Source organism: Staurois parvus, unplaced genomic scaffold (assembly GCF_062004578.1).
Source record: "Staurois parvus isolate SC_StPar_1 unplaced genomic scaffold, SC_StPar_1.0 ptg000155l, whole genome shotgun sequence".
NCBI classification, from domain to species: domain Eukaryota; kingdom Metazoa; phylum Chordata; class Amphibia; order Anura; family Ranidae; genus Staurois; species Staurois parvus.
The window spans coordinates 29,966,961-29,987,742 of NW_028317951.1; the positions used below are offsets into that span (position 1 = coordinate 29,966,961).

General features: G+C 41.2%; 1 protein-coding gene across 24 annotated transcripts in view; it reads right to left on the minus strand.

Annotated features, from left to right (window-relative positions):
* Positions 1–20,782, minus strand: part of DLG1 (discs large MAGUK scaffold protein 1) — a 321,932-nt gene that overhangs the window by 122,938 nt on the left and 178,212 nt on the right. For all 24 annotated transcript variants that reach the window (XM_089675610.1, XM_089675624.1, XM_089675634.1 and 21 more), the window contains 2 exons: positions 17,637–17,687; positions 10,399–10,523 (listed from right to left, as the gene is read on the minus strand). In XM_089675610.1, the coding sequence (XP_089531736.1) occupies positions 10,399–10,523; positions 17,637–17,687 (176 nt within the window). The remainder of the gene's footprint in view (positions 1–10,398; positions 10,524–17,636; positions 17,688–20,782) is intronic.

A 20,782-nucleotide genomic window follows, 5' to 3' on the forward strand; every position in this document is an offset into this window, starting at 1 on the left:
CCATAAAAACATGTTCATGCGATACATTATGGCTCACAGAATGAGTATTTAAGTCCGTTGGGTTATGCTGTTGCCTTGAGGACATTGGACACTATCAAAACAAAGCTGTAAGGTCAGCCTAGTATAATTCCTCCCACTTCCATCATGCTCATGCAAGTAACAGTAGGAGTGGATAACAGAGGGGAAGGGACCTGTGCCCCATAATGCCCCAAAAACGTTTTACAGTAAGTAAAAAATTCCCATCATATATTAACAGAGATGGTTCAGAAGACCTTACAGAGCTACCTGAAGAACCTTACGACTGAAATCCAAATCAGCAGAGGCCATAACGTCCACCTGGTGGACTCCAACAAAAGAATGAACAGAAGAATAGGTGGCAGTCTTGCAAATTTGAGAAACAGATGCCTGGTGCAGAAAAGGCCAAAAAATACTTGACCAATTTGTTTGGAGTGCGCCCTAACAGGGAAGAGGGAACACTTAAGTCACAAGTTTTGAGGGATAAGCAGTGAAATCCACTTAGCATCTTTAGGATATTTAAAAGCAGCACAGAGAAGATAGAACAATGTTCTGGTTCAAGTGGCGGGAAGAAAACACCTTGAAAAGAGAAGAGGCCTTGGAATAACTCTGATGGTTTTAGAAGTTCTAAAACCCCTCCCTTGCAGTAGGGCCACTCCCACACTGCAGGTGTTCACTGCTTATGTCTAGGGGACAGAAAAGCAGTTTAGCTTACTTGATCCTCCACAACTGACTGTCCCTCCGTGTCCTCACATCCAATGTATAGCTATAGTCCGTGTTGGTCCCGATGATGGCAAAAGGTCTTAGCCTGCGAAGTATAGGTAAGAAGAGGCTGTGGGGACTGTGATTGGGCATCAGCAAAATGCATAGCCAACCTCCAGTTTGCTTATTTACAGTTTTTCGTATCTTTTCATTTCTGCAAAAAGGCACGATTGAAAATGTACAAACATTTGTTATTTATTAAAGCATTAAAGTTTTAGCGTTTAGATTTAGTGGGCTTTTAGCAGGAATTCTTTAAGCTATGTTGTGTCTGTGTCTGCTAATGATGATCTTAGGGCATTTTTAATGAAAAAATAGTTCTGATAAATATTAGCGCAACTACTGCAGAACCTACAAAGTCAGTAGCACCTTCTTATTCTACCAGTTGTATGCTTTCAGAAAATGTATGGTTGGGTTGGGGGGTCCTTCACAAACTCCAAAAACTAAGTTAAAATGATAACCTGCAGCTTTTTAGAGTCACTATACAGCTTTGTTCACCTTCCATTTTCAACATTTTGCAAAATAAGCTCAACTTAAAATGTACTACTTGTTTTTTTTTTTAACGTTATGCCATTTTATCTTTTAGATTTAGCGTGACATTTGTTGTGTTCATGTCTATCAACAACAATTTTAGGGTATATTTAGCAAAAATTTCATTTCAGTAAACATTTACCCAACTAATCGCAGGACCCAAAAACCAGTAGCACCATCTTTTTATTCTAACAGTCCTATGCTTTAAAAACAAAATATATGGTTTGGGAGGTGTTTTACAAACTTTGAATGCTGTAAGCAAAAAATAAAAAACAAGGGAAACGTTGCAAAATGCTCTGACCACCTGAATTTAAAAGAAATGCAGGGGATGGCAGCAATAGGACTAAAAACAGTCAGGCCTTATGAACATTTCATCTGTAACATACAAGCAAATGGATATCCAGGAAAGCTAAAGGTTACCTGAATTTTGAGACAAACTTGCTCAATTTGTTGTTGGACCAGAAAGTCCACATCTGGCATCCCAAGAGATCTTGAAACAATTCAGGATGAAGAGGCCATTTTCTGTAATCCAGATGCTGAAAACTGATTAAGTCCACTGGCCAGTTTTTCACGCCTCAAATGTGCACAGCGGTCAGGGTTGGAATATTATGCTCTGCTGAAGCCAAATATCAGTTCTGTTTCTTTTTGTGCTGCGAGACTTTGGGTTCCTCCCAGATAGTGGATTTAAGCCACTACTAGCACTTTGACTAAATCCTGGCCAAATGCCTCTATAGAGAAGATGTCCAGGACCAGTGCTGAAGGGATAGCTAAATTACCCCAAGTTCCAAAATACTGATCAGGAGACAAGTCTCAACCAATGAACAAGCACCTTATACTGAGGGCGTACCTAGGATTCCTCCCCTGCCTTAAATGTGGATATCAGTCCTGAGAACCTTCCAGACTACTAGGAGGAAGGGTTTTACTAATTCCAGCATTGATCTCTTTGACACACCACACCAGGGCAAGCCTGGCCATGTTGGTCAGGTATATGGGATGATCCAGGGATTTGTGTTCCAAGCTACCAGTATGTTAAGCTTCAACAGTCTATAGTGAAACTGATCAACAGGGAACACCATTAAGCCCAAGACTATCATGTAAACAATAGCGAGACAGTTGGATCCTGGAGAGTCCAAACATAGGAACAATGAGCTAATCTCTAAACAGACAGTTCCAGAGCTCACTGCTGGAGATTTAGCATCCCCCTGAATCTCTGTAGGGCATGTATGGTCCACGGAACCAAATCAACTATTCTTCAGAAGAATGCTGGGCAGATAGCCCACTATAGGGATGCCCTGAGAGCGAAGCAGAGCAAGCAGCACCCTGGTGAACAGCTGAAGAGAAGTAGAAAGGTCAAAGCCAAAAGGCAACAAATTGTGAATGTTGTGTGCCCATATCAAAATGCAAGTAGTGAAGATGTGCAGGGGAAAAAGGAATTAAGCAAGAAAGCATCCTTAATGTCCATAGAGGTCAGAAGGTCTTCAGGATAGAGACACAGTGACTAAACAGGAGGATTCCATGCAGGATTTTGGAACCATGTGTTGAGAACCTTTAAATCTATGAGAAAGTGAACAGGTTTAAACAAATGTTGAAACCTCTCCTTTTCTGTGGAAATCGCCATAATCCCTTGAGGAAGTAGCTGTGATAGAGCAGTGTGAAGGCCCATCAATCTTAGTGGGATATCAGCAAGTTTGACATGAAATGGAGCTGAAGCAGAAACCAAATGTCCAGTTTGTAGTCCCTGGATACAATGATCTTGACCCAATTGTCTCAAATGTCCTAGGACTAAATGACTCTGAAGGTCAGACATACCCCACTATGACAAGGGGGTACGCAGCCATTGTGAGGAGGATTTGCTTGTAAACAGACTTCGGAATCTAGAGGCTTTGCCTTGGACCTGGAGGCCTGAGAGAAATGAAAGCAATTCTTTTTAGCCTCACAAGCAAAGGGTTTCCCAGATCAGGATTTTGACCTCTCTACTGGGGCAAAAGTGTACACTTTCGTCTGGTGAGTTCCTTTGTGAATTTGCCAAGGATAACATAACAAAGGCATACCCAAGAGCCATTTCTTGTACTGATGCTTCGCAGACCAACATTTGGGCCAAAGGGTCTTTTGCATATGCACTGAAAGGAGGAAAATAGTGGATACCTTGCAAATGGTATTATACACAAGACGGTATCTTTATAAAGTATATATTAAAAGGGGATCTAAAAAAGGTCACAAAAAAGGTTTTAAAAAAAATGACAAACACAGACAACAAAACTGAACAGTAACCTTAGACACAAACAAAAAGGGGCACTCTACTGTGTAGAAGTAGACGTGTGAATATGGGAGGGACCTGAACTGGATCGTGCATGGAAAACCTTGGCATAAGTGACATCTACAAACAAAGCTAAAATTACAATTTTTTGAATAGGCAAATATGTCTCCATCCTAATAAGAGCTGGAAAGTCACCTCACCTGCCAAACCCACAATTTGTGAGAGTTATCCATACCTGCTCTAATGCAGGTGACCAGAATGAACACACCAAAATTATGTGTCAGATTTCTTGGATCAGGTTATTAAGCCTTCCTAGCAGAGGCACTTACAAGGGCCCAAGAGATTATAAAAAAGAATTTTGTTCAACTTGGAGTATAGGTTAAACAGGAATGAACACACACAAATGCCTCTCAGAAATGTTTTGGAGGGTTTAATTATTCTTCAAGCCTAAAATGATTTTTTAAATGTGCACAAAAAAAAACAAAAAAAACACAAAGCTCTGGCAGCAAAAGGGATTAATGCTGCTTTCTAAAACACATGGTGACATCTGGTTGGCTACAGTCTGCAAAAAAGAACAGCAACAGTTACAGTGAATTTTGGCCAAGCCTAACACCAGAATTATGAACTTAGTACTGGGAACCTGGTCTATGACCTTTCACCTAATTAGTGTGGTGAAAAATTACATTCTTCTCCTATGTCAGTAGTCTGGGGTTTATTTTTTGCAGACAAAGGCCCTGAGGGTTCCTAATATGGCATCAAATCTGTATGTGTGTGTTTTCTTTTATTAATCAGAGTGCTATTTTCCATGAATTTTGCTATTCTTTTATTCTAATGTTCTAATGATCACAGCCAACACATCCTCCAGGGTTCCCACATCAATGCAGTCAGATGAGGCAGAGACTTAGCAAATAACCAGCCTAAATCCCGCAAAATGGCCGCTGGAACGCACCGCTCGGCGTGCGCTCCACTCACCGGAAGTGACGTCAGACGTACGACAAATGGACCGGAAATGCGTCAACGTGTTTCGCCCCTCCCATCGGGCGTTCTCAAGACTCAAGGTCTTGAGAACACCCGATGGGAGGGGCGAAACGCGTCGACGCATTTCCGGTCCATTTGCGTTGACGCATTTCTGGTCACTTCCCCGGTGAGTGCAGCGCACGCCGAGCGGTGTGTTCCAGCGGCCATTTTGCGGGATTTAGGCTGGTTATTTGCTAAGTCTCTGCCTCATCTGACTTCATTGATGTGGGAACCCTGGAGGATGTGATGGCTGTGATCATTTGGCTGTCTTGGGCCTAATAAATGTGCCTTTATTACCTATTGAAATGTGAGTGGCCTGGAGTCTGTTCAATATGGTATTAGATTGATCTTGGCAATATTACACTATGTAAGTTTTCTTCTTTGATAACACGGTGGAGCAAGTGAGGAGGCCACGGTGAGGACCTGAAAGAGGATCTTACCTTGGGGAGGCTAACATTGAGAGGATGAAAAGAGGGCTTGGGATTCCCTATAAAATTCCCAAAGGCTTTACATTCACCAAAATCTGGTGAGTGGATTTGATATTGGTGTGCACGGGTGAAAGGTGGAAGGCTAGAAATTTCATTTGGAGGTCTTTATTTTTCACCACAAGGGACTTTATGGAGTTTTTGATTTGAAGATTTTTTTTGATACAAATATGCACTAAGTGTTATGGGATTTTGATATTTTGTCATTTATTAATAGCTATTTTGGGCTGTTTATTTATACATTTCACTGTTTGTGTATTCACAATTTTTGTACAGCAGCAATTTAGAAGGGTGATTCATTTAATTTGATTGGCGCAGGAATATTTTTCTTTTATTTTAATATGGGAATTAACTGGAACACTAACTGGAAATCTCAGTACACAGCTAGGAAAGGTAGGTCTCTGCAACAACGTTTGTATGTCATCAATGTACTTTGCAAGGATTTTAACAGAGGAATGTTTTTTTCTCTCAACAAAAGTAAGGTTACTCTTTAAGCTTTGATGAATCCTCTGACACAAAACAGGTTAACCTAAATATTTCCTCAGAACAACTACTACATACTCCTCAGGTAACATGTATGGCACAAGGGCCAATTCACAAGGGGACGCCAAAGGACCACGATGGTGCCCTGTAATCAATGCAGTAGACACAGTAACACCAATGTAAGTAAATGACACTCAAAAGTAGAATTCCGGTAAAAAAAAAATGAAAATGTATACTTCATTAGCTATATATATATATATATATATATATATATATATATATATATATATAGTATACTATACACAATTTTTATACACTGCTCAAAAAAATTAAAGGAATGCTGAAATTAACAACAGGTGCACTAGATGGGCAACAATGAGATGACCCCAAAAACATGAATGGTTTTACAGGTGGAGCCCCGTGACATTTGCTTCCCTACTCATCTTTTCTAACTGTTTTTCACTAGTTTTGCATTTGGCTAGGGTAAGTGTCACTACTGGTAACATGAGGTGATACCTGGACCCTACAGAGGCTGCACAGGCAGCCCAACTCCTCCGGGATGACACATCAATACATGCCATTAGTTTGCTGTGTCTACAAGCACATGGAGGAGATTCTCTAGGAGAGCTGGAGAGGGCCGTAGGTGGTCTTTAATCCATCAGCAAGACCAGTATCTGCTCCTTTGTGCAAGGAGGAACAGGATAAGAACTGCCAGAGCCCTACAAAATTACCTCCAGCAGGGGCACTAGTGTTAATGTCTCTGACCAAACAATCAAACAGACTTCATGAGGGTGGCCTGAGGGCCGGACATCCTTTAGTGGGCACTGTGCTCACTACCCAGCACCATAGAGCTCAATTGGCATTTGTCATGGAACACTAGAATTGGCAGGTCTGCCACTGGCACCCTGTGCTTTTCATAAATGAGAGTAGGTCCACCCTGAGCACGTGACAGACGTGAAAGGGTCTGGAGAAACCGTGGCGAACGTTATGCTGCCTGTTGCATCGTTCAGCATGTATGCATCGTTCAGAGAGTATGCAGGTAGTCCCTGGAGAATGAAGGAATGGATAACACTGAATGGCTCCCACGCTCGCCTGACCTAAATTTAATAAAACATCTCTGGGATATCATGTTCTGGTGCATCTGACACCAGCAGGTTGTACCTCAGACTGTCCAGAAGCTCAGTGATGCCCTAGTCCAGATCTGGAAGGAAATACCCCAGGACACCATGCGTCGTCTCATTAAGAGCATGCCCAATGTTGTCAGGCATGCATACACGCATGTGGGGGGCCATACAAACTACTTGAGATGCTGCAATGAAATTTCAGCAAAATGGACTAGCCTGCTGCATCATTTTTTCACTTTGATTTTCGGAGTGTCTTTGAATTAAGTCCTCTGTAGGTTGATCATTTTAATTTCCAATCAAACAATGGGGCATCCTTACATTCCTAACACATTATCCAGTCCATATCAGTATAGAAATCCAGCCTGATATTTTTCCCCATTGAGATCTGATATATTTTCAAAGTGTTTAACTTTTTTTGAGCAGTGTATTATGCATTTAGGTAATTGACAAATGCCTGATTACACAGTTATAGTTGGGCTAGTTGAAAAATGAGATCAATCTAGTTCAACCCACAGACAAAAAAAACCCACACCTACACACAAAAAGAACACCTCCATATACACAACCCTAGACCCAAAGTTGATCCCAGAGAGGAAAAAAAGCATGATCTAATTTTCTAATTTGCTCCAGTGGGGGGAAAGGGGTGGGGGGGAATTGCCCGAGGGCCCAGGGTCAGAAGGGGGCCCGATGAAATGCCCCTGGTACCTTTTTATAGGCTTTTTTGGGTGTGCTTTGAGTGTGGGCAAGGGTAAAGGGGCCCCATGATCCCCTATTGCCCGGGGACCCATGAGTTGTCAGTCCGCCCCTGTCCCTGGATCAACGTTACCTAAAAATATTGGTATCCAATTATATTGTGTACATTTAGGAAAGAATTTAGGCCCTTTAAAAAAAAAAATGTACTGAGCTGGCCAGAACCAGCTCTTAAGTGCGTTGATTCCACATTTTCACAGCTCTTACTATGAAGTCTTTCCGTATTTGGATATGAAATCTCTTCCTACAGAAATACACATAAATTCAGGTCAGCCAATCTTTCCTCATAGCTGAGCTCCTCCATGCCTTTTAACAGTTTTGTTGCCCTTCTCTGCACTTTCTCCAGTTCCCAGATATTTTTACTAATGATTTGTAGTGAGCCAAAATTATGTGTCTATCTGCAGTCCATACCTCTTAAAGCGGAGTTCCGCCTAAAAAAAAAAAAAAAGGCAGCAGCTACTGACTTTTAAAATACAGCCACTTACCTGTCCCTCGGTCCAGTAGTGTCCTCACCACCGCTGGTTTCTCTGGCTGTCTTCTCTCCCTGGCATCTTCAGTGTGGGCACCCGGCTGTAAAAGCGTGCGGCTTCACAGCTGGGTTCCCACTACGCATGCGCGAGAAGCGCTGCGCTTTGTGAATGGCCCGTAGTCTTCTGGGACCTGTCGTGTCCAAGAAGACTACGGTCTTTACACACAGTTTTTGGCCCCTTGCAAACAAGTGTCACATGTTCCTGAGTAAGCATCCGTAAATTATGATGCCTGTGTGCAAGGGGCCTTAACATACAATTCAGCTTCAATTATAGTGTGGATTGCCACTTTAAATAAGCTGCTAGCACGCTTTAACAGTACTTGAAGCTTGTTGAAAGTCTGCTAAAGCCTACTATCAGCTTGTTTAAAGTGACAAGCAGTACTCCCCATTAAGATCGGTGCATAACATTTCCAAACACAAGCTGAAGGGCCATCACCCAAGAAGCTGTGTATTTGGCATAGAGTACTCTCAGTGACTCGTGCTGGCAGAGGGAACATATTGTAGAAGGCACCATGAAAGAATATGCTTTGTTCACTTTTCAAGTTAGAGGTTAACAACCACTTTAAAGTGGAGTTCCAGCTGAGGAAAAAAAAAAGAAAAAAAGTCAGCAGTTAAAAAAACTGTAGTTGCCGACACCAGGCACATTAGGGGACAGAAAGACCAGATCCAAGGAGCATGCTTCTCTCACCAATATTCACTCCTTTAGTGGGCATACCCTTAAGGGGGTCTTCAGGGCCATGATTCCACTAAATGGGTGCACCTTGGCGCTGGACCTGTAGCGTGGGTGGCTCACTATACTCTACATAACTACCTTAGTGAGCGCTTCCAGCAAAGTCCAGTGCCAAAGAAAACAGGTAGGCCTACTTCTTTGCAGGGTCAGAGTACAGCTTCATTGACAATGCCGAGGATCACTCAATCAGAAAAGCTGAAAAATGAGACCCTTCTAGCTCTGCAGAAACTGAAAAAAATTTCTAAATAAACAAACCTTGATAAACTTTTTTTTTTTTTTTTTAATAGATCTCCTTTCCCCTAGGATACAAGCAAAAAACTGAGGCATGCTGTGAGCTTTGTTTTGCTTGTGTGTAACCTCCTGAAGACAGCAGCATAACCTAATAAACCTGAATACTCTTCCTAAATCCCACAATGTAGGATTAAGGATTTCTGACTTACCTGTAAAATCATTTTCTTAAAGTGTTAGTAAACCCAGGACCCTGCATTCAGCAGTTCGAGCAGTCTTGTGACTTCTGTCAGTGTTCAGCAGAGCACTGGTTAAAGCTTGTAGGAGGTGTTTTCTTTCTGCTCTAGGAGAATGCAGAACCCCTGACCTCTGTCTGGACAGTGCCAATTAGCCTTCTGCCGAGCACTCTCCCAAGGAGGGAAAAAAACCTCTCTAGCAATACACACCAAACTGAGCATGTGCCGAGTGTCTCCACACTGTGTCTTATCAGGAGATAAGAGGGGGGCACTGGAAAAAGGGGGAGGATCAGAGAAGTCAGGATCAAACAGCGTTTTTACACAATGCGGATGATTAACCCCCTTAGGTTCCACAATGAGTAGAACAAGCATACTTTGCTGCATATACAGAGTGATTTTACTGTTCACAGTCATGGGTTATGCAGATGCCTTCAGATGACTGGACAAGAGCAACAATTCTGTAATATAACCTCATCCACTGCTGAAAAGACTGGAAACAGAGGGTTAATGTACTTCAAGAAAAGGATGTGGTACCACTCTCCTCCTCCTTAGAAAGCACAGAAGCAGTGAAAGGGAAATCAGATAGGTGAAGGATGAGGGTGCTCATTTGAGTCTCCTGTAGTGTGAGGCCTCTAAAAGCACTGAAAGTATCCCTATAAATTCAGGCACTGTGGCTGACAACTGCTCTCTAAACATGAGGAGCCAGAATGAATTAAAGACTTTGAGGAGGACAGTGACTCAAATTAGGGACAGCTGTCAGAGCTACAGGAAATTTGACCTTGTGGTGGGATATTACTAACCGGTTAAAATTGTAGAACACGGTTAAAATTTTACATCAAAAATTACATTTTCATGTGGTTTTGTGTGCCATGTTTGTTATATATAGCCAGCTCAGTACAAAGCATGCTGGCACAAAAAAGCACTATGCATATTAAACCAATTTCTATAATAGAAGACTTTTGGAAACAAATGCTGGGAAAAGAAGCTTGAAAGAAAAAAATAGAATTTGGAAAACTCACTGCCATTGCCCATGACAAGTTAAACAAATGTGTCATGGATTAGAAGATGAGAACTGTAAATTAAATGCAACAGTGAATGTACATTTTGGCTTCATAGAAAAAACTCTGGAAACCAATTACTGGGGGAAGGGGGAATCAGTAAGGACGTTCTCTGTGGCATGTGTTTACATTTTATTGCTCAGTATAGTGAATGCAATTTCAACTCATGATCCAACCAGAAAATAAATGTACCTACCGTAACCTTCCATCCTGAGCTGCAGCTCCCCCAGAAATTATTTTTGTTATAAAGATGCTTGTATCATCTCCAATATGTGGATTATCTGTACCTCCTGCAATGCTAAAGCCAAGGCCAGATGTGCCCTGAAAGAGATCAAAGGACAGTAGAAGTAAGAAAAGGTAAAATAACTGGGTTCCAAAAGTAATAAGAGGAACGTTTTGCTGAGGGAATCCACTTTACACCCTTTTTAGAGGTGGCAATAAATTAGAAATTGCTTTGATGGGGAAGTAACGCCACTGATCAGCTAGCCAGAACCCACTCAAAGAACATACAAGCAGTTAAAGGCTCTATTTGGTGAAGGGAGTTAATGCAGAAAAATCCTTAGAAAACCAATTATTTTAAATGCCTTGAAAGATAATCCTGCTAGCTTAAAGGAAGACACTACACACAGATCTTGCTCACATTTGTGTATTTTTAGTGCAGTTGAAACTGCACACTAACTTTTATGCCATTTGAGTCAATGGCACTGTTCTCCGTTGCATTTTCTTTTCACAGTTCCAGTACCATTGCCTATACCTGTATCTTAGAACCTGAGTAAGACGCAACAGTGCACTGATGGCTTTTGATAGATGAAGCAGCTTTCTTAAAAGGCCAAGTACAGCTTTGAAAAAATAAATGCACATTTTTCGCAGGTAAAAAAATGTTCATAATGTTTTTTTTTTTCTTCTTTCTTTCTAATAAACCTGCAGAGCATTGCACCCATGATCAGCAGATTGCAGGTGCAATGTCAGGCTCCTGCATACTCTCAAGATTGGCTGTCTGCCAGTACCTCATATGGACAGTTATTTAAGAGCAGGAAGATCAATGAACTACGAGAGCATTCACCAGCAATCTTGTAGTTCTACTAGAACTACAAGTTGTCGGTCACAATAGTTGACGGTATTTGTAGCCTATTCAGTCACAGGAAACTGTGAATGAATGATATGGCTGTGTGGGTGGAGCCCCAAGCAGCCACACAGTTTCAAATTGTGACTTTGGGGTGGGGAGAAGAATCCCTGCCCGCTGTCAGAGGAAAGTTGGGAGACTGTGCAGCTGCTGTAAAACATCACATGTTTAAATTCTAAAAATGTTCCAAAAAGGTGCTTTATGGAGTGGTGATGCCTTAATACTTCAATACCAGGCACTTTCACCCCCTTCCTGCCCAGGCCAATTTTCAGCTTTCAGTGGTGTCGCACTTTGAATGACAATTGCACGGTCATGCACCACTGTACCCATATGAAATTTTTATATTTTTGCACACAAATAGAGCTTTATTTTGGTGATATTTAATCACCACTGGGTTTTTAACTTTTTGCTAAACAAAACAAAAAAGACTGAGAACGTCGGGAGAAAAAAAAAGTTCTTAGTTTGTTAAAAAATTTTGCAAGTAAGGGACAATGGACAGGACAATGTACCGTCAAATCTTGGGTGAGAACCTTCTTCCCTCAGCCAGGGCATTGAAAATGGGTCATGGATGGGTGTTCCAGCATGACAATGACCCAAAACACATGGCCAAGGCAACACAAAAAGTGGCTCAAGAAAAAGCACATTAAGGTCCTGGAGTGGCCTAGCCAGTCTCCAGACCTTAATCCGATTGAAAATCTGTGGAGGGAGCTGAAAGTTCGTGTTGCCAAACGTCAGCCTCCAAACCTTAATGACTTGGGAGAGGATCTGCCAAGAGGAGTGGGACAAAATCCCTCCTGAGATGTGTGCAAACCTGGTGGCCAACTACAGGATTTGTCTGACCTCTGTGATTGCCAACAAGGGATTTGCCACCAAGTACTAAGTCATGTTTTGTGAAGGTGATCAAATACTTATTTCCCTCATGAACATGGAAATTAGTGCATCATTTGTTAGACGTATTTCTTGCTGCTATTCTGTCTCAGTGTTACAATACACCTACCATTCGATTTTTAAACTGAGCCTTTCTTTGTGAGTGGGCAAACATTCAAAATCAGCAGGGGATCAAATACTTATTTCCTTCACGGTGTGTGTGTGTGTGTATATAAAAAATTATTTATTTTTATTTACAAAAAAAAAAAAACCCAAAACAAAACATCCAATTAAAAAAAAAAATTCTAAATTTCTTTATAGATTTAGGCCAAATGTATTCTGCTACGTCTTTGGTAAGTAAAAATCCCAATAAATGTATATTAATTGGTTTGTGTGAAAGTTATAGCGTCTACAAACTATGGTATATATACTGGAATGTATACAGCTATGATGTTATACTGGTAATGGTGTTGATAAGCTACTTGTATATAGTGGGACTGGGATAGTGTGGTGGGCAATCTGGAGCTAGCAGACCCTCGCTGGGACATACACTGACATCAATAGTGACACTAATACAATACCCAGAGATAATACTGTACACAATCAATGTACTAATGACACTGGCTGGGAAGTGGTTAACCTCAAGGGGCAATCAAAGGGTTAACTGTGTGCTTAACAAGGGTAATGTGTGCTGCCTTTAGCAAGATCTGGCTGTTTTACCTCCCTGCTTTTCAGAGACAAGAAACAGCCAGATCACTGCTCTGTATACAGAGTCCTGTGTGTTTATAAACACAGGACCCTGTGCTGTGATTGGACACAGCCATAAGTCATTGGCTGACACCTGCTGACAAAATTGCACTGTGCCCAACCACAGTGCGGGTCAGCAGAGTGAGCATGCATGCACTCCCCAAAACAGGAGGCAAGCCGGCAACATTTATTTACATTTTTGAGCCTGCTGCTGCCATCCGGTCACAGTAAATCTACTGTGACTGGGCAACAAGTGGTTAAGGCTATTCTGAAACCATTCAGCATTCATTGATGCGTGCATTTTGACCTTCAGTGGACCTCCTCCTGATCTGTGTTTCGACTGCTTTAGGCAGGTTTTGCATTTCCATAGACTTAAAATGCAATATAAAACCAGCTTAAAAGGAACAAAAAGCCCATTGGTGCAGTCCCTTGGAATAAAATTTAACGGATGGGTAAATTTACTGTGAACAGGTGAGCTGTGTATTTGGTGAGAAGGAAGCTTTTTTTCAAGGTGTCCATTTTCCCAAGGGGAATAGAAATTAATAGTACAGGGACATCACCTCCTCCTGCATAAACTAGGATTTACTGGCTTCCCCTATTCTTCTATGTAAGCCAACAGTGGTGAAACGCATCAAGGAAGGCTGGTTTCAGCTAGAGACATCAATGTATGCAGGTGTGTGGTTTTTTCTTTTTTTACAACTATCAAAAAGAGAAAGAAGAGCTAAGTTTTGGTGTGCAGCTTACAATTATTATACTTCGGATTAACTGGCGTTGTGGGCAAGGACACCAGGCCTTGGGCATTCCTTAGGTGGAAGGGACCACAAAACCTTCCCTGCTTCTAGCCACTTCACTTTAAAGAAAAAAAAAACATTTATAGAAGGTCTAGAAGCAGGAGGTTAAAGAGGTTGTAAATCTTTACATATGCCCACTGACAAGACTAGCCTCAGGTGATACACATAGATAAAATACATAAACTGTACCTGTTTATCTGCTGCATTCTCTCCTCTATATCTGTTCAAGTGCAGAATTTATCAAGCATGTTTGAGCTTCCAGAAAGCAGGGGGAGGGGAGCTCATGTTACACTCTGCAGAGCTCAGTGAAGAGAGCTGACTGAAGGAAAGGGACACGCCCCACTTCACACAGCAGACAGGAACAGAGCTGAGGCTGTCAATCACAGACTGTGTGTTGCAGCTCCCTCTCCTGTCACCTTTTACCTTGGTGTCAGGAAAACATCTCAGAAGAGACTCACGCTGATAGACAAATGAGGCAGGAGACAGAAATGACACTTGGTGCACTAGACTGAGACAAGTACACACTAGAAAGGGATATGCTTTGTTCACAATTCATGTCTGAGGTTTACAACCACTTTCATTTTGTCCTTTTATTTGCTTATCAGCTTTGTAAAATATACCTATTTTTGAGTTTTTGAATGCCACCTTATGTATACAGCTTATAGCGAAAATCCAAAAATTATGTATACAATGTGTTCTAAAGAAGCGGATGTCACAAAAGGACAGGAAGTTTGCCAGTTTCAGAAAAATAAAAAAGAAGGGATGTAATAAATACCTCAGCTTAGAAGATTAACCACTAGCTTATCGCCCTACAGCAGAGGTACTGCTACAGGGGGCAGCTCTGTACAAAATCACATATAAATATACACACATGTGATTTTGCAGTTCCAGGTAGGGGGCGCACGCGCCGCCCTGCCATTCGTTGCAGCGGATGTCAATCACACGGGTCTCAGCTGGCACTCCGTGATCGTCAGTGAAGCGGAGAGGGGAGAGATCTGTGTGTAAATACAGATCTCTCTCCTGTCGGCATAGACATTCTGCTTTCTCTCTCTCTCTGCACAGCAGAGAGAGAAAGCAGCATGCTTCCCTAGTAAAACAGCACACAGTGTAAGCACAACACAACACAGTTAACCCTTTGATGTAAACCCTTTCCTGCCCCGTGTCATTAGTACAGTGTCAGTGCTTTTTATTCACACTGATCACTGTATTAGTGGCAGTTCCCACCCAGTGTCAGAATGCCCGCAGCAGTCCCGATATAAGTCGCTGATAACCACCATTACTAGTATAAAAATAAATAAAATTTCCAGTATATATACTGCCATTTGTAGATGCTATAACTTTCATGTAAACCAATGTTACCCTTGTAACAAATGTCTTGCTTGCCGATATAACGGCACGCATAAAACCAAGGTTAAGGATTTTGGATCCAGTATCACAGGCAGGAATTACACTATAAATCCGATGATGACTTGCAATACGACTCATGCAGTGTATCTCCTGCAGTGCCCTTGTAACCTTCAGTATGTGGGCAGGACCACTAGACGGCTTAGGGATCGTCTCAGGGAACATTATAATAACATTAAGAAAGGTTTTAAGTACCATTCAGTATCCAAGCACTTTAGGGACCATCATGATAAAGACCCTTAATCTTTAAAATTTACTGCCATTGATGTGATTGCTCAACAATGGAGGGGTGGACACAAGAGGAAAGCAGTGTCACAGCTCGAAACTAAGTGGATAGTTGAGCTAAAATCTTTACATCCCCAGGGTCATAATGTAGACTTGGATATGAATTGTTTTATTGATAATAGTTGATTTCTTTTTAATCTTCTTATACTTGTATAGTTGTTGCATTGTTTTTATGTTTTTTAATCTGGGGGAGGTTTAGCTTGTATCTTGACCGATTTCATTTCTGGTCATTTTATTCTACATATTGTTTGTTTTTCTGCATATTTGCTCTGTTTATTATTTATTATTTTTTATATGTGTTGTATCATGTTTAGTATTTTTTGGTTGTTATCTAATTTTTTGGTTTCCCTTCATTCATTTGTTGGTGTCATTGATTGATAGGGCACCAAGATAAGGATTACTTGTATAATTTTTAATATGAATATTAAGATCAACGTGGAGTATTTATTTTATTTACAAGGGTTTAGTTTTAATATCGTTTGTTGCCTTTGTGTTATGGATTCCTGGACACTTAAATACATATGGACCACAACAAAATGGATTCCTTTACTTCGATGATAATGGTGTCATTAAGAACATTTACTTTATTGTTTTATAATACTCATTAGGCAGTTAACCAGTAGGCATCTGAATTGTCAAATTGTCCTTTATGTAATTGCATTTCTGTTCATGACGTTTGCTCGGAGACATGTCTTATCTGTCTCCCTCGATCTATCCTCTGCCCGCCTACCCGCGGGTGGGGACTTGTTGATTTAGCTTGCATCATCGCTTGTGACGCACCCGCGCAGTGATCGCCACGATCTCTGGCGGGTGACATCACTTGTGCATGCGCAGTTTTTAGCTGCGCGTGGCGCTCTCTGCGCATGCGCGACTTTTAAATTTAGGCATCCTTGGGACAGGATTCACCCCTTTGACAACGAGCATGGCTCGAAACATGTTAAGGGATCCTACCCAACTGACGCCATTATACCACCAGGGAACGTTTAACCACCAGTGAGCCTGGATATTAGGCCTGGAGGGTTTTGTGTTTTTTGATGTGAGTGGATATATTATCTTATTGCTCTACATAATAAAGGCATACTTCACTATTTTGATATCATTCTGCCCCCTGGCTTATTTATGAGCCCCCTCAAGGTGGACCCCTTTGTGGATTATACTACCAGGAGTGGACTTCGTTGGACCTACTGGTGTAACCTGAGGTGTCCCTTGCCTGAGGATTTCGTTTGAGGATTCAGTCGCTTCCGAGGGTTTGTCATGGTTACCGTATGCTGCCCCATTCTGCGGACCGGACCTTGATGTCCATCAATATACATGCAACGCTCAGTTTGTATGTTGCTGTGGTAAGCATATAATTTTACCAGATTTTTCCACAAGTTTAACGGAATTGGAATGCACTATACGCTACTGTGTTACCGTTATTCTACCCTCATCATCATATACTCCTAATGAGGACTGTTCTTACGGATGGGTTTCTATGAATCAGGTTATACTGACTCTGGGTCTACCATTGTTCCTAGGATTATATATGTAATTTATTACCTCTTTTAGCGCTGCATACCATTTACTGTTAGAATACATTTTGGCCTAAATTTATAAATAATTTTTTTATTGGATATGTTTTATAGCAAAAAGTAAAAAAATAGTTTTTTTTTTTTTTTAAATTGACGGTCTTTTTTTGTTTATAGCACAAAAAATAAATGCAGAGATGATCAAATACCACCAAAAGAAAGCTCTATTTGTGGGGAAAAAATGACAAATTACATTTATGTACAGCATTGCTTGACCACACAAATTTCATTTTTGTACAGCGTCGCTTGACCACTCAATTGTCAGTTAAAGTAACGCAGCGCTGTATTGCAAAAAATGGCCTGGTCAGGAAGGAGGTAAATACTCTGGGGGAGAAATTGGTTAACTGTATCCAAAATTAATTTTTATTTAATTCCCTGTATTTTCTGCTGTTCATAACACCCCAACTGGTTGATCTAGCCAAACCCCTGGCATAGCTATAATAAGCTGAGTGCTCACCTATTTACCCAAGGTACTTGAGAACTATTCTTTTCTACATGTATTTGTATTTATGGAGATACTCAAGCAGGTTTGTGGGAGAATTCCCTGACAGGGTCTTGCCAGAAGACAACACATTAAGCAGGTAATAAAACCCTGCACAACCCAGAATTTGCTTTGAACAAAGTGGCTTTTATTTTCAATGTGCGTTACCCTTTCAAGTGTGATTTCTTCATATTCATAATCCGCATCTGTTCCATTTACCTAAAAAATAAAGGAAAAAAGTTAAAATGACGTGCAGTCAGTAATATAATGTAAATACAAAACACCTGAGGAAGACTTAAAGCCAACAATATGCCAGTATTACTTGAGAAAATAAGGCCAGGGGTAGTGAGCCAATTGGAAAGAATGAAGCAACCAAATGCATGTGCTCCTGCACTGGACTGTGGACTCCACAATGTCAGTATCCCCACATGAGTAAGAAAGGAATGCAAGCCTTGCTGCCCTCAATGGACCAGGGAAATCCAAAGAGAGCTGTATATAAGAATCAAAAAGGGCGCACAGGCCTGGTGCATTACCTTAAAAATGGGATTTATTTATAAATTGTAAAATACTCACAAGAGAAATGTAAAATCAGATCAAAATGAGAAGCATGTTGCAAGGGATGCAGAGGAACCCCTATGGGTGGTCTGGTGGGGGACTGTGAACCTCTGGATAGCTGGTGGCTGACGCATTTCGAAGTTGTACCTCTTCCTCAGAGTGTGTGAGTGAGTGAGTGTGTGTGTGTGTGTGTGTGTGTGGCCTGTGTCCACTCTTAAATGGGCTGGGACCCATGTGATGAGTGTTGTTGGGGTCCACCCCTAAGGCGGAGACATCAGGGGGAGTGGAGAATGAGGAGGGGGGGAAGGTGGGGGTAGATGCATACATTGAGTATATACGAACATGTGAACACATTTGGATACATGGTAGTTAGTTTAAATGAATATTGGTATAGATGACAGGTGTTTTAGGACATTAATTATAGCATATTCATAGTGTATTTCAATATAGGACTCACAAACTGAGATGTGGATATGGGGAAGTTGGTAGGTTGAGGGCTGCACACACACACTGGCTCTGAGGAAGAGGTACAACCTCGAAATGCATCAGCCACCATCTATCCAGAGGTTCACAGTCACCCAGCAGACCACCCATAGGGGTTTCTGAACCACTCTGCATCCCTTGTGAGATGCTTCTCATTTTAATCTGATTTTACATTTCTTTTGTGAGTATTTTACAATTTATAAATAAATCCCATTTTTTAGGTAATGCACCAGGCCTATGCGCCCTCTTTTTGTTTCTTATATGTAGTGAGCCAATTCTTAAAGGACATGTTTAGATCCCCCAGTCCCATCAATACTCTAACCTATGCCATAGTCCTTCACTCCCCATTCCCAGAGTTGGTTGGTTACTTACCAACATCCCATAGTTTTGAATAGGCCAGGGGTGGGCAACTGTGGCCCTCCAGCTGTTGTAGAACTACAAGTCCCATGAGGCATTACAAAACTGACAGTCACAAGCACGATTCCCAAAGGCAGAGGCATGATGGGAATTGTAGTTCACCAACAGCTGGAGGGCCACAGTTACCCACCCCTGGAATAGGCCATACTCACACTACAGGCACAATGTCTCGTTCAAGTCTAAGAAGTAAGTGCACAGACAGCCTGGAGCAAGATTTTTTTTTACCAGCTGGGCTGCAGACAGCACAAAATGTAGCACTTGAACTGGGAGGTAAGTAAAGACCTGAGCTGAACATGTCCATTAAGGAAATCTGAAATTACATTCATGATTTAATTGCGGACAATCCTAGTTGCCTGGCTGTCATGCAAAGCCATCAATGACACAAGCCTCCAGCATTTATTTTTTTTTGTAAATGCAGGAGAAAGTAATCTGAAGTATAAACAAATATTCTGCTTCCTAGGTATATGTATCCTGCTTTTAAGAGCCCATTCACACTAGGAAGTGCATTTGAATCGCACAGGAATGTACTACTTTTGGTAAATGCACTGCAACCAGATTGCATGGTACTTTTGTACTGTATGATCCAGTGCGAGCAAAAACATTGCATTTGCGACCTACATTTGAGGTGTCGCTAACTTTGCACTGACACCCGCTGCAGATTACAAGGGCAGTGTGATTGTAATGTGGTGCAGGAAACAGGAACTTAATGCGGGTCTCCCACACCACATTCTAGTGTGAACTTGCCCTAAAGGTATATACACTATTGTGCAAAATGTTTAGGCAGGTGTGAAAAAATGTGAATCAAAACTACTTTCAGAAAAAGAAGTGTGAAAAATTTATTTTTATCATTTAACAAAAATGGAAATTAAATGAATAGAAGAGAAATCCAAATCAAATTAATATTTGATGTGACCACCCTATGCCTTTAAAACAGCATCAATTCTTCTAGGTACACCTGCACACAGTTTCTGAAGGAACTCAGCAGGCAGCTTGTTCCAAACCCCTTGGAGAACTAATCGCAGATCTTCTGTAGATGTAGGCTGCCTCAAACCTGTCTCTTCATGTAATCCCAGAAATATGAGATCAGGGCTCAGGGCTCTGTGGGGGCCAAACCACCACTTCCAGGACTCTATGTTCTTCTTTACACTGAAGTTAGTTCTTAAGTGGAATTTTAGGTAAAAAAAAAAAAGGTAAACAGACGGGAATTTTAATGCAGAAGAGACATGCTTTGTGTACAAAGAATTGATGCTGGCTTGAAGACAAAGCGTAGTCACACCAAATATTGATTGATTTAGATTTTTCTTCTGCTTGCTCACTTTGGCTTTTTTTTATTAATTTACAAAATGCAAAATTACAAAATGCAATTAAAATATATATTTTTGAAATCATTCTTACTGTACAGCATTTCTTCAAACCTGCCTAAAACTTTTGCACAGTACAATAGGTTTACACGTGATCACTGCCCCTGAATACTCAGATTTCTGTTTTCTTCTAAAAGCAGCCCAAGGTGATTGTGGCTCTATTAGTTCACTTGCAAGCACACAGTTAAGTACGTTGTGATACTTTCTTTTATAATTACATTTTTATAACTAGCTTTCGGTGTCCACCCTCTTCTAAGGTCCTAGCAGCACTGACAAAGTTTTTTTTTTTTTAGCAAAATGTTAAGGGGGGGGGGGGAGTGTTTTGCTGCACGCCTGTTTGGACATAATTTCGCTCAACCAGAATATTCATAAAAGAAAAACCTTTAGACTGGAAATAATTCTTTTAGGGTCTCCTTTCACACCAGGAACTGCATGTGAAATCGTACAGGAATGCTGTACAGTTCCTGTGCGATTTGCATGCAGTTTTGTGCAGCGCGA